The sequence below is a fragment of the Zeus faber genome, assembly GCF_960531495.2.
Source record: "Zeus faber genome assembly, chromosome: 5".
In the NCBI taxonomy this organism is placed as follows: domain Eukaryota; kingdom Metazoa; phylum Chordata; class Actinopteri; order Zeiformes; family Zeidae; genus Zeus; species Zeus faber.
The window spans coordinates 32,748,571-32,765,278 of NC_137192.1; the positions used below are offsets into that span (position 1 = coordinate 32,748,571).

Sequence of the window (16,708 nt, forward strand, 5' to 3'; positions counted from 1 at the left end):
GGCAATGAAATCAAAAGCTTGCCGGTCTTATTTTATTTTTCCGGAAATTGCTACTTTTTCCAAAACGAAAATAACTGCAGTCGCAAAAACAGGTTGCGGCACAGAAATGTGTTTGCTTACATTCATGGAGCGGGTTGCTTGTCTGTGCCTGAAGACGTTCCAACGTTTTATGCCACCAAGCTGCTTGTTCATGTGTTGAAACAGGGTGAAGAGATTGGGTTTGATATTTTTCTTTCAAAGCTTAGATAAGGTCACTTACATAAGTTTAGCCATGAAAAAATGATCTTCACTGCATTCTAGATCATCTTTTGAGGATTATCTGAATCTGTTCAGCCTAACGTAGCCTCCTATTGATCAAATACTTAAAAGAACATTTCTGGTGGAAGACACCATTAGAGTAAGGAATAAATGAATTTCTTCTAATCCGCTTCAAATAGTAAGTGGTAATAAATGATAATGGGTAAACTGATGGAAAGAAATGATTTATGCGTTTATCTCTTTAAATGATTTTTAGTATACTGATATGCATAGAGCCACTGGTTTAAAAAAAACAAATTGGGCACTACTTGTCTACCATAATTCCCAATAAAATTTCAAATAAGAATAAATGAACCCATTCATTTTAATATTTAGAATAGCTAATTGTGTGACATTTACATTTCAAATGAAATTCTCTTATTTTACAATAATTTACATTTTATGTACTGCCACAGCACTCCTATGGAGCTGTACCTTCATGAAGGACATTTCTTTCATGCTCAAACATGTCCGAGGTGGAAATCACTGTTTATTAGGTATCAAAACATTTAACTCCAAAGCAAGGACTTATCTATTCAGTGTTTTGTCTGTAGATCTGCATTTGTCTATTTGATCCAACCTCTTTAAAAATGAATTGTTTCACCTTTTCATGTATCCCAATTATAGCACCTTTAGATAGGTTATGGCCAACCTCAACAAATGGTGTTCAAACCAACATGTTGACTTCACCATCATTTTTTCAGCTTGACAATAGCAAGCTATTTAAGCATTTTTCTAAGCAACCCCTGGCAAATAAAAAGGCCAAAGGTTAAAGACATTTGACCATGACTAGATGTATATTTGTTACGCGATCTACAAAAAAACACCTCAGCTTTAATAACATTCACTTCAACTTTTACAAAAAATAATCCCAGGACCCAGTCTATTGTTTGTAACGCAGACTGCTGATTTTGTACCAAATTATATTAACCTGATGCTCATTCAACCCTCGTTTTCAGTAAATAATTAGTACGAGTCTTTACTTTGGTTAGGTTCCCATTTTCTACACCTAAAACTACACGTGGTTGTTTTTAGTCAATGCAGCTTGACTCATCACCATGCTTCACACATTGTCACCATTGTGATTCTACTTTGTGCAACTTCTTCAATGTTTCCCTCTATTGTTTACCCTCATCGTGCACAGCCTGTGACCTGATCAACAATGGTATTGCTTTAAATAAATGCTGAGCCTTTTAAAACGAGTTCTCGTGTTCAGTATTTGTGTAATCAATCTCAAACTACTTCAGTCTACTCCAAATAAAACCCCTTTTGTTTCTTCGCTGCACAGTATGAATCAAATAATTCAGTGTGACAAAGTTCAGTTTTTACAAAGATGACATTTATTCTTTTAGAAGTACACCATGTTCAAACTGGCCTTCACATGGGCTTGGGAGGAGCTCTGGGTGGACCGCCCTGTAAAAAGAGAACATTTTTAGCGGACTGCCCAATCACTAAAGAACCGCTTTGAGGAAAAATAGTCATACACCAGAATTTACAATCGTCATGTCACAGAGGTGTCAAAGTTTTAACCATTTTATCAAGTTTGAATAGCCACTAAGGCTTTCATGCTGCCTGGCCATGAAAGCACTCAGCTGCAGGAATGTGCACAGAGACCACTACAACTCTGAACAATTGATGATAAACAAACACCTTTGGCAAGCAGAAAGATGGAAAAAAAATAAAAAATGAAATTCTTATTGATGCCAGATCAAGTTTAAGAGTTAAACACTATCCTGTGGGTACACCGTTTTACCACCACTGTGCTGCGGCACACCAGTGTTCTGTGGAGGTTTCCAATGCGGCGTGTAAAGCAAAACAGGAAATTTGCCCTTCTGTTGCAATATCAAACTTGCACTCATTAAATCAGCTGCGGTCAGGATGCCGGCTTTGCGTCGATCAGAACAAGCTCAGGCTTCAAGCCAAAGGCGAGAACCACGTTTGTGGCATTTGTAATGCTTTAACAGGAGAGGTGAAGCACAGGGTACTCACACTGGGCCTGAACCTGGGTGGAGGCGTGCGGTCCTTCCTGGCCTCACAGGAGCGGTTCCTCACCACCTTGCTGTGGATGGCGCAGCTCACGCAGTAGTGCAGCTTGACGTAGAGCTTGGGCAGAACGTAGGCTGCAAAGCACAAGGTGAGAGTTGGGGTTTAAGTGCGTCGGGGGTCAACCGCCGGGTACCACCGAGGGGCGTCGGCGTAACTCACAGTCGAAGACGCTGGCCTCCGAGATGTCCCTGACGGCCGCCGCCTCCACGATGTTCCTGATGACAAACTTCTTGATGGCCTTGTCCTTGGGGACGCAGCGGGCGCAGTTGGTGCAGCGGATGGGCTGCACGTGCCCACGGCCCTTCTTGGCGCGACCGTTGTTCCTTCTCTTTTTGGTCTGAAAAGAGCGGGAAGAATCGAAAGCGGCGATTAATGGTTTGCCCTGTTTGATTTGATGCAGTCGGCACACCGGTGCCACAAGCACCAGCCGGCTCCATTGGCCGTGGGATTCTCCATTCCCTTGATTTAATTCTGCCAAATTCTATCTAGTCAGAAGATTTAAGTGTGGACCTTGAGAGCACTTCAGCCCGAGGCTTTCAAAATACAGGTGGTGTTTCAGTAATGTAGGTGTTTGGACGTATCACGCCGACACCAGGTTAATCGCCTTCAGTTCCCCGCGTTCCACCTGGTGGAGGGTAAGCGCCGCCACTGTCGCTCCAATTTGGACTTTGTTTTAGCTTTACTCCCACCGCCGGGGCTTCCCTGGTCCGATCTTCCCCGTTTATTTTGGCAGGGAGATTTAGGTGGCTCGAGTTTGAGAAACAATTCTGTCCGAACTTGTTATTGGAGTGGAAGGCGGTGTACACCCGCCTCGCTCCGGATCCATTCTGCCGGATAAAGCTCCACCATTCATTTAGTGGATATTTTCCGCTCTCCGTGGCTCGCAGCATCAAGACCCGGAGGTTTTTTTTCTTTCTTTCTTTCCCCTTTTATTTCTCGCCCGTCAAACAGAAACCGAACGGGCCGAGCGCGCGGCTCCACACAAACGGGGCCGAACCCAAAACACCTCACACCGCAGTGGCCGAAAGAGATCGCGGCCGAACGCGTCTTTCCGCGAACGTAGTCGACGGTAACAAAGCAGAGCGCTCCACCACACCGAGGGCTGCACCCCTGCCGCGGCCGGGCCGCAACCAAACCCCCGCGCGGCGCTTATCCTATATTTCAAGCGTCTACAGCCACAGCCACAGCGTCTTCTGTGGGCGCCGTCTCCACACGTTCACCCGGGGACACACGTAGACGGCGGCTACAAGCTAACGTTGCTAACCAGGGGCCCGAGCTCATAGTTTTTAATCTAATCGGTGACAACGGACCGCATCCCCCGGTTACGGTTACGGTGTCTCGGGTTGAGACTCCGTAACCGGCCGACGTGGGCCCGTCCCCCGTGAAAGACGACGGTAACGCGTGTTTTCCCGACACGCGCGGGGTCGCCCGGTGCTCACCATGTCGCACGAGGAGCTGGAAAGAGGACCGGAAGCGGCCGCGCGGAAACACCTCTATAATTCCGCACCGCCCCCGAAGCTCGTGTTTCAAATATAAAAGTCGTTTAATCGATTCGACCCTAGACAAATATATTATGTGCGACAATCACATCCTGACAAACGGTAATGTTCGTTTTTATCGTTTAAATCAAATTCCAAATGCTTATTTTTTTTATTGAATTTCCCACCGCGGAAGGATATTGGTATAGCCCTAGAGCCGTGTGTTGTAGGAATGAGCGCTGCACGCTTGGGCGGAGTGATGAGGTCGCCCTATTTGCTGTACTGGAGCGACCAACTCTCGCATGAGACGCGTAACTCAGGATGTTTACAGTGATATTTTATATTCGGGCGTGGGTACTTATCAATATACAATATGTGCACGAATCTTAACCGACCCCTGGTCTTACGTCGCCGCTCTCCGCGCCATCTGCTGTAGAGAATCCGCTCCGTCGTCATTTTGTATTGCGCATGCGTCGCACCCGGCGCCGTTGCCTCCACGGTTGCTAGGAAACGTGTAAACGAAACACCAGCAAGGAGAAATCTTCACCCTTGACATTTGGTGACAGGTATGATGACAAAAACACTCACTGCCTTTCCTTTATATTTTCACGTCAACTACGATGCACGCAACACATGCACCAGCACGACGATGATACGTCGGCTCAGTAACTTACGTCATTATTTGGTTAAATTGTGCTCATTCGCTGCTGTCGGACATGACGTGGTTTCCCAGTGTTGAGCCTGATCAAGGGGTTTAAGGTATGTAAGAGATGCAGGAACTCATTAAAAAAAAACCCCACCTCTCTGTTAACTAGTCCATAATATCAGGATGCATTAAAGACTACAGTGTGGAGTTGGGATGAGTGGCCATGAGGACTGGGAAGCCATGTCCAGAAACATTCCGTTTCGTCAGATGAATGTATGCACTCACCAGATACCAATCAGACCCTTCTTGGAAGTTTGGGAGGGGGCTCAAACTATGAGACGTACTCATTTTGTTTTTCATGTCGTGAATGACATTTCTACATGACATTCCCCCCCCCCAGTATTCCAGCCACAAACAGTAGATAAGAAGTACCGTATATCTAAACTACGCAGCTCGATCAGGAGTCGCAGGCCATTATTGCGTGTAAAGTTTTGGTGAACAGTTTACAAATCATTTAACTTTTTGCACCACCATTTGGCCCAAGGGAAAACGGAGTGCGGCAGAGTATCCTTCTATTAGGCCTCCCCCGTGGCCACAGCAAATGGAGCGACCTGAGTTGTGACATCATAAGGGTGTCCTTATGATGTCATAACTGTGCCCGTACAAAACACGACTGCCGTCCCTTTCGAAGAGGGTTTATGCAAAAGACTAAGAGGATGAAGCTGCTGTCACGTTCGCAGGTTGTCTCTTACCCTGTCTCCTAGCTCCTAGAGTGTCTCCTAGCTCCTACACTGTCTCTGAGCTCCTAGGCTATACCCTACATTGTGTCCTAGCTGCTAGAGTGCCTCCTAGCTTCTCGACTATATCCTACATTATGTCCTGCCTGCTAGAGTGTCTCCTAGCTCCTAGAATATATCCTACACTGTGTCCTAGCTCCTAGAGTGTCTCCAAGAGTGTCTTGTAGCTCACGGTGTCTCCTAGCTCCTAGACTGTCTCCTAGTTCCGATACTATACCATACACAGTGTCTCCGAGCTCATAGAGTGGCTCTTAGCACCAGAAATGGCCACACTGGGCCGGTAAACCTTTACAATTCTACAGGGAATTGTATAGTTTATCTCTATAACACTCAGAAACATTAGCTCATAGCCATTCACGTATGATATTAATGCATTGCAACATGATTGCATTTTAGGGTGAATCTCTCACAGCATCACATTCAGAGGTTTAGTTGCAGTCCGACAAAACAAACGCAAGATGCCAAAGAAAGGTAAAAAAGGCGGGGCGGGCAAATTGCCTCCTCTGACACCAGAAGAGATGGCCAAAAAGAAAGAGGAAATGCTTTCTCAATTTCTCAAGGTAAGTTAGAATCAGCATTACTGAAATGCAAATGTCAGTAAAACAGATGCCATATACTAAATAACCTTTTTATCAAGGAAAATAAAAACCTTGTTTCTCCAAAACCAGGATAAATTGCAGAGGGAAGAGAAGAACATTGTTGTTAATCAGCAGAAATTGACCCAGCAATGGCGGGTCATTTTTCGCCAAGCACGTGCAACTGAGCTGCGCAACGAAATGACAGTACTGAGCCAGACATTTGATCGGGTGCTTGATCGAAAGGACAGTGTTATAAAGGTGTGTGGTGCTTCCATTCTTTTTTTTTTTCCAGAATAAATGGCTTTTTCAAGCCGGTGGATCTCAGTACTGAAGTGCGTTAATCTTGTCACTTGATGACCTGCAGTGTTTATTAAATGATCTACGGGAGTCGGAGCAGCAGTCGGCCCTGGCTCTGAGCGCCCACCTGCACTGTGTGGACTCTCTGCTGGCCCTGCAGAGAGGAAGGCTGGCCTTCCTCTACCAGCAGTGGAACGACGGCCTCCAAGAGCTGAGCACCGAGTTCAACACCGAGAGGTGTGTGTGTGTACGTGCGTGTGTGTGTGCGTGTGTGTGCGTGTGTGTGCGTGTGCGTGCGTGCGTGCTTGCGTGCCTCTGCGTATAGATGTGTTGTCCATCGCACCAAGCCGCATTCTCGCTTCTGAAACAAATCGATATGTGCTCCCTGTCTCATTTGTACATCTCAGAGAGTACATTTTATCGCTGTATGAACAAGACTGCTCCTATTTGGACGATCTGACTGCGGCAATGGAGCAGCGGTATCGCGATTTGAACAGTGAAGCCCAGCAGAATTACCAGAGTGTTCGAGATGACATTAAAAACAGGGTAATAAGCATCGTATCATCATCAGCATGACTCGCAAATCTGCGTTTGAAGTTATTACGAACATACATATTCACAAACACAATGACATTGACTATCTGCAATATATATTTTCTACTCTACCCCCGAACCTTAAAGCGCAAATTGTGATTTTTGCATGGTTTCCTGTCTTGTTAGAACATTGAAGAGAAGCAGGCACTTCAGGTCCAGCGGGAGAGCACAATCGAAGACTTGTGGAGTCAGGTCCAGATGGTGAAACAAGGTTTAAATCCGGCAGCTCGTATTAATTTTGAGTCACTTCGTTCCAGTGACCAACGCTGTGCCCAAAGAATAGAGGCTCAAATCAAAAGGCTGCATAAGTTGCAGGTGAGTGATGTGTGATGAGAATTTTAAAAAATGTAACTAACCGGCGACGGGTCAATGGGTTTATTGATGGGCGTGGCGAGCGAAGGCTAGCCCGTCTGGTTCGATCCCACAGAAGAGCTTCTGTAGCACAAACAGGTGAAAAAGTTAATGCTGCTATGATAGAAAGGTGTCAGAACACACAGTGCATCACAGCTTGATGTGTATGGGGCTGCAATATTAGTGGTTATTAGTGGTGGTTTTAATGTTGTGGCTGATCGTGTGTGTAAACATATATGTGTGTGTGTGTGTGTGTGTGTGTGTGTGTGTGTGTGTGTGTGTGTGTGTGTGTGTGTGTGTGTGTGTGTGTGTGTGTGTGTGTGTGTGTGTATATATATATATATTCAGGATACACTGTAGCCGGCCGATCTCCCAGCTTCACTGTTGGATTTTATTCTCCCTCCCCCTGGTCTCCCTATGAATGTGGAACCAAATGGTATTAAACCATTCCATAGAGCTTTTATCATGGCTGTGGTCTTCCTGGCACTAACTCCCTAAATCCTCAACTGAGCCCCATCACAACAAAAAAAAGTAATATTATCAGTGAATATTTTCACATATGGCCATTCTCCAGAGGTTCCCTTGCATTAAGTCGTACCTTGGGTTAAAGAAAACAATCCTACAAGTGGTGAAAGGATGGTACACTGCACAAACGTCCATGTTATTAATATAATTATAATAAACTATACTATAGTTGTTGTACGTGTGCAGTGCATTTACGGTAGGTTACCGGAAGGCCTTTTTGTTGTAACGTCTGCACTTTAGGCGGCCGTAGCCAGACTTGGCATGAACGTGTTTAAACCGGGTGACGCAAACCTCACTGGGATGAGCTCGTTGGATTTCAGGTCTACATCTCTGGGCTGCGGCTGAAGCTCACCTCCAGCCAGAAGCAAAGTGAAACGGCCGTGCAGGAGCTGCGGACGACCAAGGAGGAGGTGACGCTGAAGACGCGGCAGCTGAAGCTCCAGATGAGCCGGGCCCGGGCGGCGGAACGGGGCAAGCTCACCAACCTCACCATTCAAAGCAACGCCGCCGCGAAGAAGCTGCTGGCGGTGATTTGCAAGGTGCGTGTCCGAGGGCGTTGGGCGCCCGCCGCCCGTGCAGTTTCCCTCGGCCCACGATGACGTTTGTAATCTCTCCTGTCTGGTGCGGCGCAGGGGGAGAAGGTTCTGCGTCTGGCTGAGATGGCTCGCAAGTTGGAGACGGAGCACATACAAGTCCTGCCGTTCTACACCTCCTCCCTGAGCGCTGAAGAGCAAACAGCGGAACGACTCAACACGATGGAGACGCCGTCAGAGGAGCTGGCCAAGGTAGGCAGACACCCCTCCCGAGTGCCTGCGCCGCACGAATGGTACAGAACTTAAAGACGTCCCCGGGCCTTGTCTCCAGGAAATGCTGAATTATTTGGAGCTGGACCGGTTCTGGCAGCGCTACAACAAGGTTCTTCTGGAGCGACTGTGCTTGGAGAAGGAGAAGGAGGTTTTGATGCGAGAGAACCAGCAGCTGCAGGCCCTTCTGCGCCAGTACCTGGACGGGATCTCCGTCAACGACGAGATCCTCCGCCGGCAGAATCACCTTCTGGTGGTGTCTCAGCCCACCATCGGGGCACGAAGCACCGCAGACAGAATGTACAAAAAGCACACTGTCATCGAAGCAGCACATGTGGTACAGCACACGCTGTAGTATAGACGGCGTTGACTGTTGCTTGTTGCAGTAACTTTACACGAAAAAAACTAAAAACAAGCTGAATTGTAGATGCTGATCTTTTGGTCTCCATGTCTTGCAAATGTAGAATGGTTAGTACGAATAAAATACAAAGGGACACCACACCGCAAAAACACTTTTTTCCACCCATTTTATTTAAATAATCTAGTCTTTTGCCATTATTTCTTCTTGCTCTTCTTATCCTTTGCCTTCTTCTTGATGTGCGGTTGGGAATGAGCCTTTTTGTAGAGGTAGAGCCCCACCAAGCCCAACAGCGTCGGCACCAGACCCAGGCACACCATGGGGAAAACGTCGTTCACCACCTTCTGCCACGGGGTTTGCAGCGCGAGGGAGATGATCTCCACCTCGAACGTGAGGGCGGCGTCACCTAGGAGAGGGCATCGCAACGCGCGGTCAGGCGGTGTTACGGCCTCGTCGGCGTCCGGCCGCGTCGGCGCACATTGTGTTCTAAGTACCTGGAATGGTGGGGGGGTATCCTCTTTTCCCGTATGCGAGATGTGACGGGATGGTGGCCTTGATTTTTTGCCTGGGTTCAAATGAAAAGCGAAAGAGGAGCTTTGAGGGTTCACTTGAAAGGTCGGCTTTGCGGTCTCGCAACCCCAGGCCTTATGAAAACGTTGGTCCCCGTCATTTACAACACTAATAAGCGCTGCTAACCACTCTCACTGTGCTTAAATAAAGTCCAAGGAGTTCAAGGTTTGGAAATAATTAAATGCTCATTCAGGTTGGACAGTTATAAATGATGGGTACCAGGGCCTGGGTTTGACTGCTCTAGTTCACACAAAACAACGTTTTAATGTGGTATTGGCCATAAATAATACATAGTTATAATACAAAATAAAGTACAGTAAAAATATAGTCGTAAAATAAATATAGTAATATCCTTGGACTTACCCTTCACAAACACCGATCAAACTCTGCTCCAAACCTGAATAAATGACACCAAGGAAAATGAAATGACCAAGCAAGCAGATGTTTCATCTACACATTTAATGCAACTTTGTTATGACTTCCTACCAATTGTGCAGGTTAAATCGAACCGGACACTATTATTATTATTTTTTTTTTTTACCAGGAATAACTGTCTTCTTCCCGAGCTGGACGAGGAGGGGCTCCCTGGAGAGAGACGAGTCTATCACCTTGCCATCCATTAGTTTACCCTGGTGAATACAAAGCATTTCAGTGCATGAAGTCGTAGCGCACTAGTCCATAGAAATTCATCCCTGCCCTACTGGCAGAGCCGGATTGCTGACGTGTTGCACCCTCGCAGCACGTTTTCTTCCCACTCTGTGCCCGCAGCGCCACCAAACCAGATTAGTAAAGTACATACGATGCACGAGGGCGGAGGGCAACTTCCACCGTTTTCAACATTACCACACATCTGAAGACCCGTTGACTACGAGGGAGTCTCTACCGTCCCCTCGTAGTAAATGGACGCGCTAACCCGCAGCAATGTCCACATGGCGCACGCATGCATTCTGCCACATAGACACCGCTCGTCATCAGCGCGCAGCTCTCACGGCGCGTTTCCTGCAAATGAGCGCGACCGATTCGCGCATTTAAACGCAAATAACAGTCACGACACTAAAGCTCGGCCGGGACGCACGAATGAATCACGGATCCGTTTTCCTTGTTTATTTGGTTTTGTTTTTGTTTTTTTGTTTTTTTACCCCCACTCACCGTGTAGTGGATTTGCAGGGTGTCTCCCATCCTGGAATGCACGGAACAGATTTCGGGTTTTTCCTGAAGACGAGGGAAAAAGTTCGATGAGCGGCGCGTTTTTAAACGCGCCCGTGCGAATAGAACCAACACATAATAACAACAATAATAAAAATGCAAAAAAGAACAATTATAACACAACAAAAGATGTGACCTGGGTGACATGTGTCCGCGCAGCAGGCGGCGGTCTACGCGCGTTTCCCACCCCCACCCCCCCGCGCACACAGCGATGCCCTGGACTCACCAAGGTCTCCACGAGCAACTCTTCCAGGGCATTGTGCTCCTGTTGCGCCCGGACGCAAGTGAGAGCGGCGAGCAGCAGCAGCAGCGGCAGCGGCAGCGGCAGGACCCGCTCCATGTCCGAAAGGAACGCAACTTGCGGGGGAACAAACAGCTCGGAGCGCAGAACTCGCGTGGGCGGTCGGGATCCTTCCGCACGGAGCACCTGGCGGGGGAGCGGGGTCAGTCGGGCAGGCCGCCAGGTAATGATGATGTGTTATTATATTTCACTGATAACGGACCTTCACACATCCCAGACCCCCATGGCTGTGGGTGGTGCTGGTGGTGGGTGGAGGCTGGGGCGGAAATATGTCATAGTTACCTTTGAGACGCTCCTGGGGGCGGTGCAAGCTGTCTTAAAGCGCCTGGCGAAATAATAATCATACTACTACTACTACTACTACTACTACTACTACTACTACTACTACTACTAATAATAAAAAAAATAATAATAATAATAATTATTGTTATTATTATTGTTATTATTATATAGTAGTATAACAATAATCATGCCATAATAATAACAATAATAATAATAATAATAATAATAGTAATAATAATAATAATAATAGTAGTAATAATAATAATATTATAATAATTAATAACAATAATTATAATAACAATATTTATAATAATAATAATAGTAATAATAATAATAATAGTAATAATAATAATAATAATAATAATAATAATAATTAAGCCAAGATCAATGACTTAATTGTAATATTAAACTAAACGATCCTATAATAATAATAATATTCATAACAACAATAATAATACTACTACTACTACCAATAATAATAATGATAATAATAAAGCCGCGATCAATGACTTAGTTGTACTATTAAACTAAACGATCCCCCATGTGACTTCCTTTGACAATTCATTGAACATGTGGGGTGCGTTTTTTACACACCCTATTTATACAGCGCTAAAAAAAAAGAGAAGTGGTTTTACAAAAATGCTGGAAGAGATGCATACATTGTCTTCAACACACGCCATAAACAGCAATATGGAATATTTCAAAATTGGATGTACAGTAGTGATTATTGCGGATATACAATTTAAAGTAGGCTATATTAGGTAGATTAAAAAAAAGATCAATCGGATCGAAATGTCATATTTCATTTCATGTATTTTTATATGCAGACCAATTCAAGAGATGCACCCCTGAGAATTTTTTTTTAATCGCTCACACACCATATAAAACAAATAGTTCGTAGTTTGAAATATCTACCTTAAGCCGCCAGAGCCATTCGCCCGCGTCACACGTACACATGATGCCATCGCGAGATGTGTCTCATCTTTTACGGTACCCATCGTGTAATATCGCGAGATCTTCGTATGCGGCTTCTTCCAGCCAAGGTAAGTGACCGTCACTGGGAAAAGGTTTTAGATTTTACTGTTCAGCGACAAACACGCGTCTCCGCGTCGTTACTCGTCCAGTTCGCACGCGTTTCATTCGGTGACCACGGGGGATGGGACGCCGCGGTGCTCGTGGGAGGATGGGTGGAGGTGGTGGGAGGATGGATGCTGGATCATTGCGGGGTACGATGAGCGCTAAGGAGAAAGGGGGAGAAAAAAACCCAAAAGGCGCTTCTAAACCCCCGTCATTACAACTGGATTTGGTTTTATTAGGAGAACAACCGAGCGATGACGTGGGCGCAGTTGGTGCTGGAGCTCAATTAGCACCGTTAATTGTCACATAAGGGCCCCGTCCAAATTGACCGTTATGAAACCATAATCATGACTTTATGTTATCGTGATGTGTTATGCGCCGTCTGCGTGACACCTGCAGAACCTGGGACCTGTCCTTTTTTATGTTATTCATAAAATATACTTCCTTATTTTTGACAACAGGAACATACCGTACATGTAGACATATAGATAATGACAAGCACTACAGAGATCGTGTGGATCTAACGAAAACCCGTGTAAGATAGAGAACAGAAATCGGACCAAACAAAATAAAAATGGGTAAAGGGGACCTGACGTGTCCCACAGGTCTGTCACACATGTGAGAGGCTCCTCTCCAAATAAAAAAAACTGAAATTAAAAACAATCAAATAAAGAAAACACTATAACCGAAGCATTGACAGGTCTTCAGATGGGGCAGGACACTGACACTGGTGATGCTCTGCTGGACCAGAGTTCCCATAATGCTGTTTTTGTTGATTGTCAAAGTGTGTATTTAATTGTAATTTATTTAGCATGGTATTTGTTAGTACTTTTTTAAATTCAATTGATAGAATTTATTCAAGAAATTCAAGAATTTTAAATTTTCCACATGCAGACAAAGTACGGTGCAGGGAAATGATAAAATGCCAAACTCCAAGGGCTGTGCAAAGCAAAGTTGGGAAAAAAAATAGAAATAGCAGTAGTAATAATCATAATCATAATTTATAATCATCATAATAATCAAAATGAGAAACAATATATATATAGCAAAATATGTATAGATAAATTCTAGGCCATTATGACAAGGTATGTACCATTGTGTGCACTAATAAACGTTGAGCTGATACAACCATGTTTTCAACATGATAATTGATGTGATTCACAGCAGTGGGACTGTGCCATGTTTTAATCTTTATAAATACAGGCCTTCCAATGTAGGACAGTTTGCGTGCTCTCTCCGGGCCGAGTCCTCTGGGTGCTTCGTGTTGAAGGGGCAAAGAGAAGCCTTTGAACAGATTGCTCCGCAGCCTCAAGTCATGGCACGAGCGCAGATATCCTCCTCTCTCTGACTCTGGCTGTCTTGAGGAGTCTCGAAACTCTCTTCCCTCTTGTTTTTTTATCACACGCTTCGCAGAGAGTCATATCCTTAGACTTACGGAATATGATATTTACTGTATATTATAACCATATGTTGTTATAGTTATGATATTTCATATAATACACTGTGGTTGATGCTTTATGTGTTTCTAACTGGATATCTCCCCCTCCCCTTCAGCCCATCATTCCTATTCCTCCATTAATAGGTTATTGGTGAAGCATTACCTTGCTGGAAGGCTTTTAGCATTTCAACTGCGTCGACACACATTTCACCCACGGGAACGTCATCATGGGCAACATCTTCGGAAATTTGCTGAAGAGCCTTATAGGGAAGAAGGAGATGAGGATTTTGATGGTGGGGCTTGACGCCGCGGGGAAAACGACGATTCTGTACAAGCTCAAACTGGGAGAGATAGTCACCACCATCCCGACCATCGGTACGAAACCAGATCGCTCAGAACCGCGCGGCAGTTTCCAATTAGCGATAACCGCGTTACAGTGACTAATGGGCGCGGGGACCTTCAGACGCTGACCTTGCCCTGAACCTCGTTCTCGCTCTTCTTCTCCAGGGTTCAACGTGGAGACGGTGGAGTACAAAAACATTAGTTTCACTGTGTGGGATGTGGGTGGGCAGGACAAGATCCGCCCCCTGTGGAGACACTACTTCCAGAACACGCAGGGTGAGTCCGCCAGGGGGCCCGACCCCAGTTAGGCACACTCAGCGCAAATGCCCGTCCCGCTTGAGTGAGAAACAGCTAAAATCATGTCCCCGTGTTGTTGTCTCCCTCACCCTGCACCCCCTGTCCCTCTCCGCCGCCGCCGAAGGCCTGATCTTTGTGGTGGACAGCAACGACAGGGAGCGCGTGAACGAAGCACGGGAGGAGCTGATGAGGATGCTGGCGGAAGATGAGCTGAGGGACGCCGTGCTCCTTGTGTTTGCCAATAAGCAGGCAAGAATCCTATCCGCTGCTGGACGCGCACATGCACGCACACCCGCAGACACACACACACACACACACACACACGTGAAAAGTGTATTTGCACCTGCCGAGCAAAAAAAATAAATAAAAATAATAATAATAATTAAAAAAAAATCCAAGAATTTAAGAGGTTAATGTAAAAAGTGCTTTTCAGACAAGTTGAAGAAGGGAGCCTGTCGTTGTACTCATGAAAACAGAACTTATTCATCTTTTTTTGCATTACCTCAGTTAAAGTGCAGGAAATGGTAAGTTTTCAGATTAGAGCATGTTATATAGACACACACACACACACACACACACACACACACACACACACACACACACACACACACACACACACACAACTTTCCTTCCTTCAGCCCATCCTTTCAGTTCCAGCCACCAGCCACACATCTGGTCCAAACATTATGTTTTCCCTCTGGTTTATTTCGTATATTTCTATCGACCACAGAGAATAAGGTTGTCTGTGAGCGGCGGGTGACGACAATGACAAACCTCATTCTTTCGACTCCGACAGGATTTGCCGAATGCCATGAACGCCGCAGAGATCACAGACAAGTTGGGGCTCCACTCTCTGCGCCACCGTAACTGGTACATCCAGGCGACCTGCGCCACCAGCGGCGACGGCCTGTACGAGGGCCTGGACTGGCTGGCCAATCAGCTCAAGAACAAGAAGTAAGAGTGCGTCGGGGCGAGCCAGTGGGGGCCCGGTGATGCTGGTGTGGATCAGGGGGAGAAGCAATATTAATGAGAATTTGGGCGAGTTTTACCGGTTTTTCAGTTTGAGTTTGTATCTGAGTTGTGAGTTGCTCTTGTTGGAAACAGATTTGTGTGCATTGAGTTGTTATTTTCTACATTATACACACCAATCAGAGACAATTATTGTTCGTCGGTCCCTGTAGGTGATACACCACTGATTCGACAACAGTCCAAATGACTTTCCGTGTAATGTCTCTTTTCCGTAATTGAATATCTACTGCTTCATAGGAAGACATGTTCTGCCGGGCGCTCTCCTTGTGTTTTTTTTTTTTTTTTTTTTTTTTTTCGTTTTTCCTACTGGGAGAAGGAAACATGGCCGAGAACAATCCTACGGTGAGAGCGTGACTCGCAACTCCAAACCTTCTTCATCTTGATGTTTCTATGAACTTTTATGTTGCGGGTGGGGTTGAGGCACTTCCCGAGTCCGATTATTTTGTGTGTGTGTGTGTGTGTGTGTGTGTGTGTGTGTGTGTGTGTGTGTGTGTGTGTGTGTGTGTGTGTGTGTGTGTGTGTGTGTGTGATCGTGTGTGATCATGTGTGTGTGTCTGTATGTCTATGTTCGTATACATATATATATGAAGGCATACAGCTAATCCTAAAACAAATCAGTATTAACTATCAAGCCGCTCCTGTTTTCCTCCGTGCCACACACTCACTCTCCTCATTTTCAGCTCTTTTGCTTTTTACAAGTGTATGGATGTCAGCGCTCGCTCCTCCCTTTGTTGTGAAACCGGGCAGGAACGACTGCATTTTTGGAATGTCTGACATGGCCTTTTGGACTGCCTTGACATGACTTCATGTTTACTACATACAATACGTTTCACTGTTCCATGGATTCTGACCTTTGTTTAAGATTTTGTCTTGATCCCGTTGAGATTGGTTTTAAACTCTGGTTCTGGTCACAAGTTAGAGCTCACCGCACTGCATGTTTCTGCACTAGTTAAAACGTGTGCTCAATACACTCAAGTTTTTAACAAGGTCTCTCCTTCATGTGCTTACAAATTGCATGCGTGCGTGTGCAAGCGCACACGCACGCACACCTGATAGATGTTTATTATTGAATGTAAATATATTTTATTAATATTTAAATATATATTATATTCAGTTCTCATTCATATTTATTTTAAAATTTCAGTTGTTATTATATATGTAAGGAACAGGGTAAACATTACAAAGATATCTACCACCTCACTCATACCAGCATAACCAGAGAACTCTACCCATCCAATATTTATTTGTGCCAAACATGCAAATAATAACTCCCATAGCATCACTTGTGAATCAAACCTGTACTGTTAGTCGTTATTTTCATCAATAGAGTTTGTTTTTTTGAGTTGAATTTGACGTCGTCCACTTTTGTTCTGATTCTGAATCACAAATTTCTATC

The 16,708-nt window shown here is 45.3% G+C and overlaps 4 protein-coding genes across 5 annotated transcripts; 2 read left to right on the forward strand and 2 right to left on the reverse strand.

Annotated features, from left to right (window-relative positions):
- Positions 1 to 1,614: 1,614 nt before the first annotated feature.
- Positions 1,615 to 3,813, reverse strand: LOC307230870 (small ribosomal subunit protein eS26). The gene is made up of 4 exons (XM_080001341.1): positions 3,783 to 3,813; positions 2,503 to 2,680; positions 2,287 to 2,417; positions 1,615 to 1,710 (listed from the first exon to the last, which is right to left on the reverse strand). The coding sequence occupies exons 1-4, from the start codon at positions 3,783 to 3,785 to the stop codon at positions 1,675 to 1,677; spliced, it is 348 nt and encodes a 115-aa protein (XP_079857467.1). The 5' UTR covers positions 3,786 to 3,813; the 3' UTR covers positions 1,615 to 1,674.
- Positions 3,814 to 5,722: 1,909 nt separating this feature from the next.
- On the forward strand, positions 5,723 to 8,767 carry drc2 (dynein regulatory complex subunit 2; the record flags this gene model as incomplete). Its single annotated transcript, XM_080001148.1, has 8 exons — positions 5,723 to 5,824; positions 5,933 to 6,100; positions 6,207 to 6,376; positions 6,547 to 6,685; positions 6,860 to 7,048; positions 7,930 to 8,148; positions 8,242 to 8,394; positions 8,474 to 8,767. 8 exons carry the CDS (start codon positions 5,723 to 5,725, stop codon positions 8,765 to 8,767), a joined length of 1,434 nt encoding a protein of 477 aa, XP_079857274.1.
- Positions 8,768 to 8,938: 171 nt separating this feature from the next.
- Positions 8,939 to 11,075, reverse strand: fkbp11 (FKBP prolyl isomerase 11). Its single transcript, XM_080000625.1, has 6 exons — positions 10,773 to 11,075; positions 10,490 to 10,552; positions 9,882 to 9,969; positions 9,704 to 9,737; positions 9,265 to 9,335; positions 8,939 to 9,176 (listed from the first exon to the last, which is right to left on the reverse strand). Exons 1-6 carry the CDS (start codon positions 10,884 to 10,886, stop codon positions 8,968 to 8,970), a joined length of 579 nt encoding a protein of 192 aa, XP_079856751.1. The 5' UTR covers positions 10,887 to 11,075; the 3' UTR covers positions 8,939 to 8,967.
- Positions 11,076 to 13,871: 2,796 nt separating this feature from the next.
- arf3b (ADP-ribosylation factor 3b) lies at positions 13,872 to 15,241 on the forward strand (the record flags this gene model as incomplete). 2 transcript variants are annotated; one of them, XM_080000627.1, is made up of 4 exons in its annotated part: positions 13,872 to 14,019; positions 14,152 to 14,262; positions 14,408 to 14,532; positions 15,080 to 15,241. In XM_080000627.1, 4 exons carry the CDS (start codon positions 13,872 to 13,874, stop codon positions 15,239 to 15,241), a joined length of 546 nt encoding a protein of 181 aa, XP_079856753.1. The 2 variants fall into 2 exon arrangements, with proteins under 2 accessions (XP_079856753.1, XP_079856754.1); XM_080000628.1 differs by lacking the exon at positions 14,152 to 14,262.
- Between the last annotated feature and the right edge of the window lie 1,467 nt (positions 15,242 to 16,708).

Excerpts from the sequence above, each read along its gene's own strand:
- LOC307230870 (XM_080001341.1), bottom strand. Across the intron at positions 2,418-2,502 it reads GGAGGCCAGCGTCTTCGACT|CCTACGTTCTGCCCAAGCTC; the intron begins GTGAGTTACGCC and ends TGTGCTTTGCAG. Across the intron at positions 1,711-2,286 it reads CACCCAGGTTCAGGCCCAGT|GGCGGTCCACCCAGAGCTCC; the intron begins GTGAGTACCCTG and ends CTCTTTTTACAG.
- fkbp11 (XM_080000625.1), bottom strand. The coding sequence starts at position 10,886 with ATGGAGCGGGTCCTGCCGCTGCCGCTGCCGCTGCTGCTGCTGCTCGCC. Across the intron at positions 10,553-10,772 it reads AGTTGCTCGTGGAGACCTTG|GAAAAACCCGAAATCTGTTC; the intron begins GTGAGTCCAGGG and ends CCTCGTCTTCAG. Across the intron at positions 9,970-10,489 it reads CCCTGCAAATCCACTACACG|GGTAAACTAATGGATGGCAA; the intron begins GTGAGTGGGGGT and ends TGTATTCACCAG.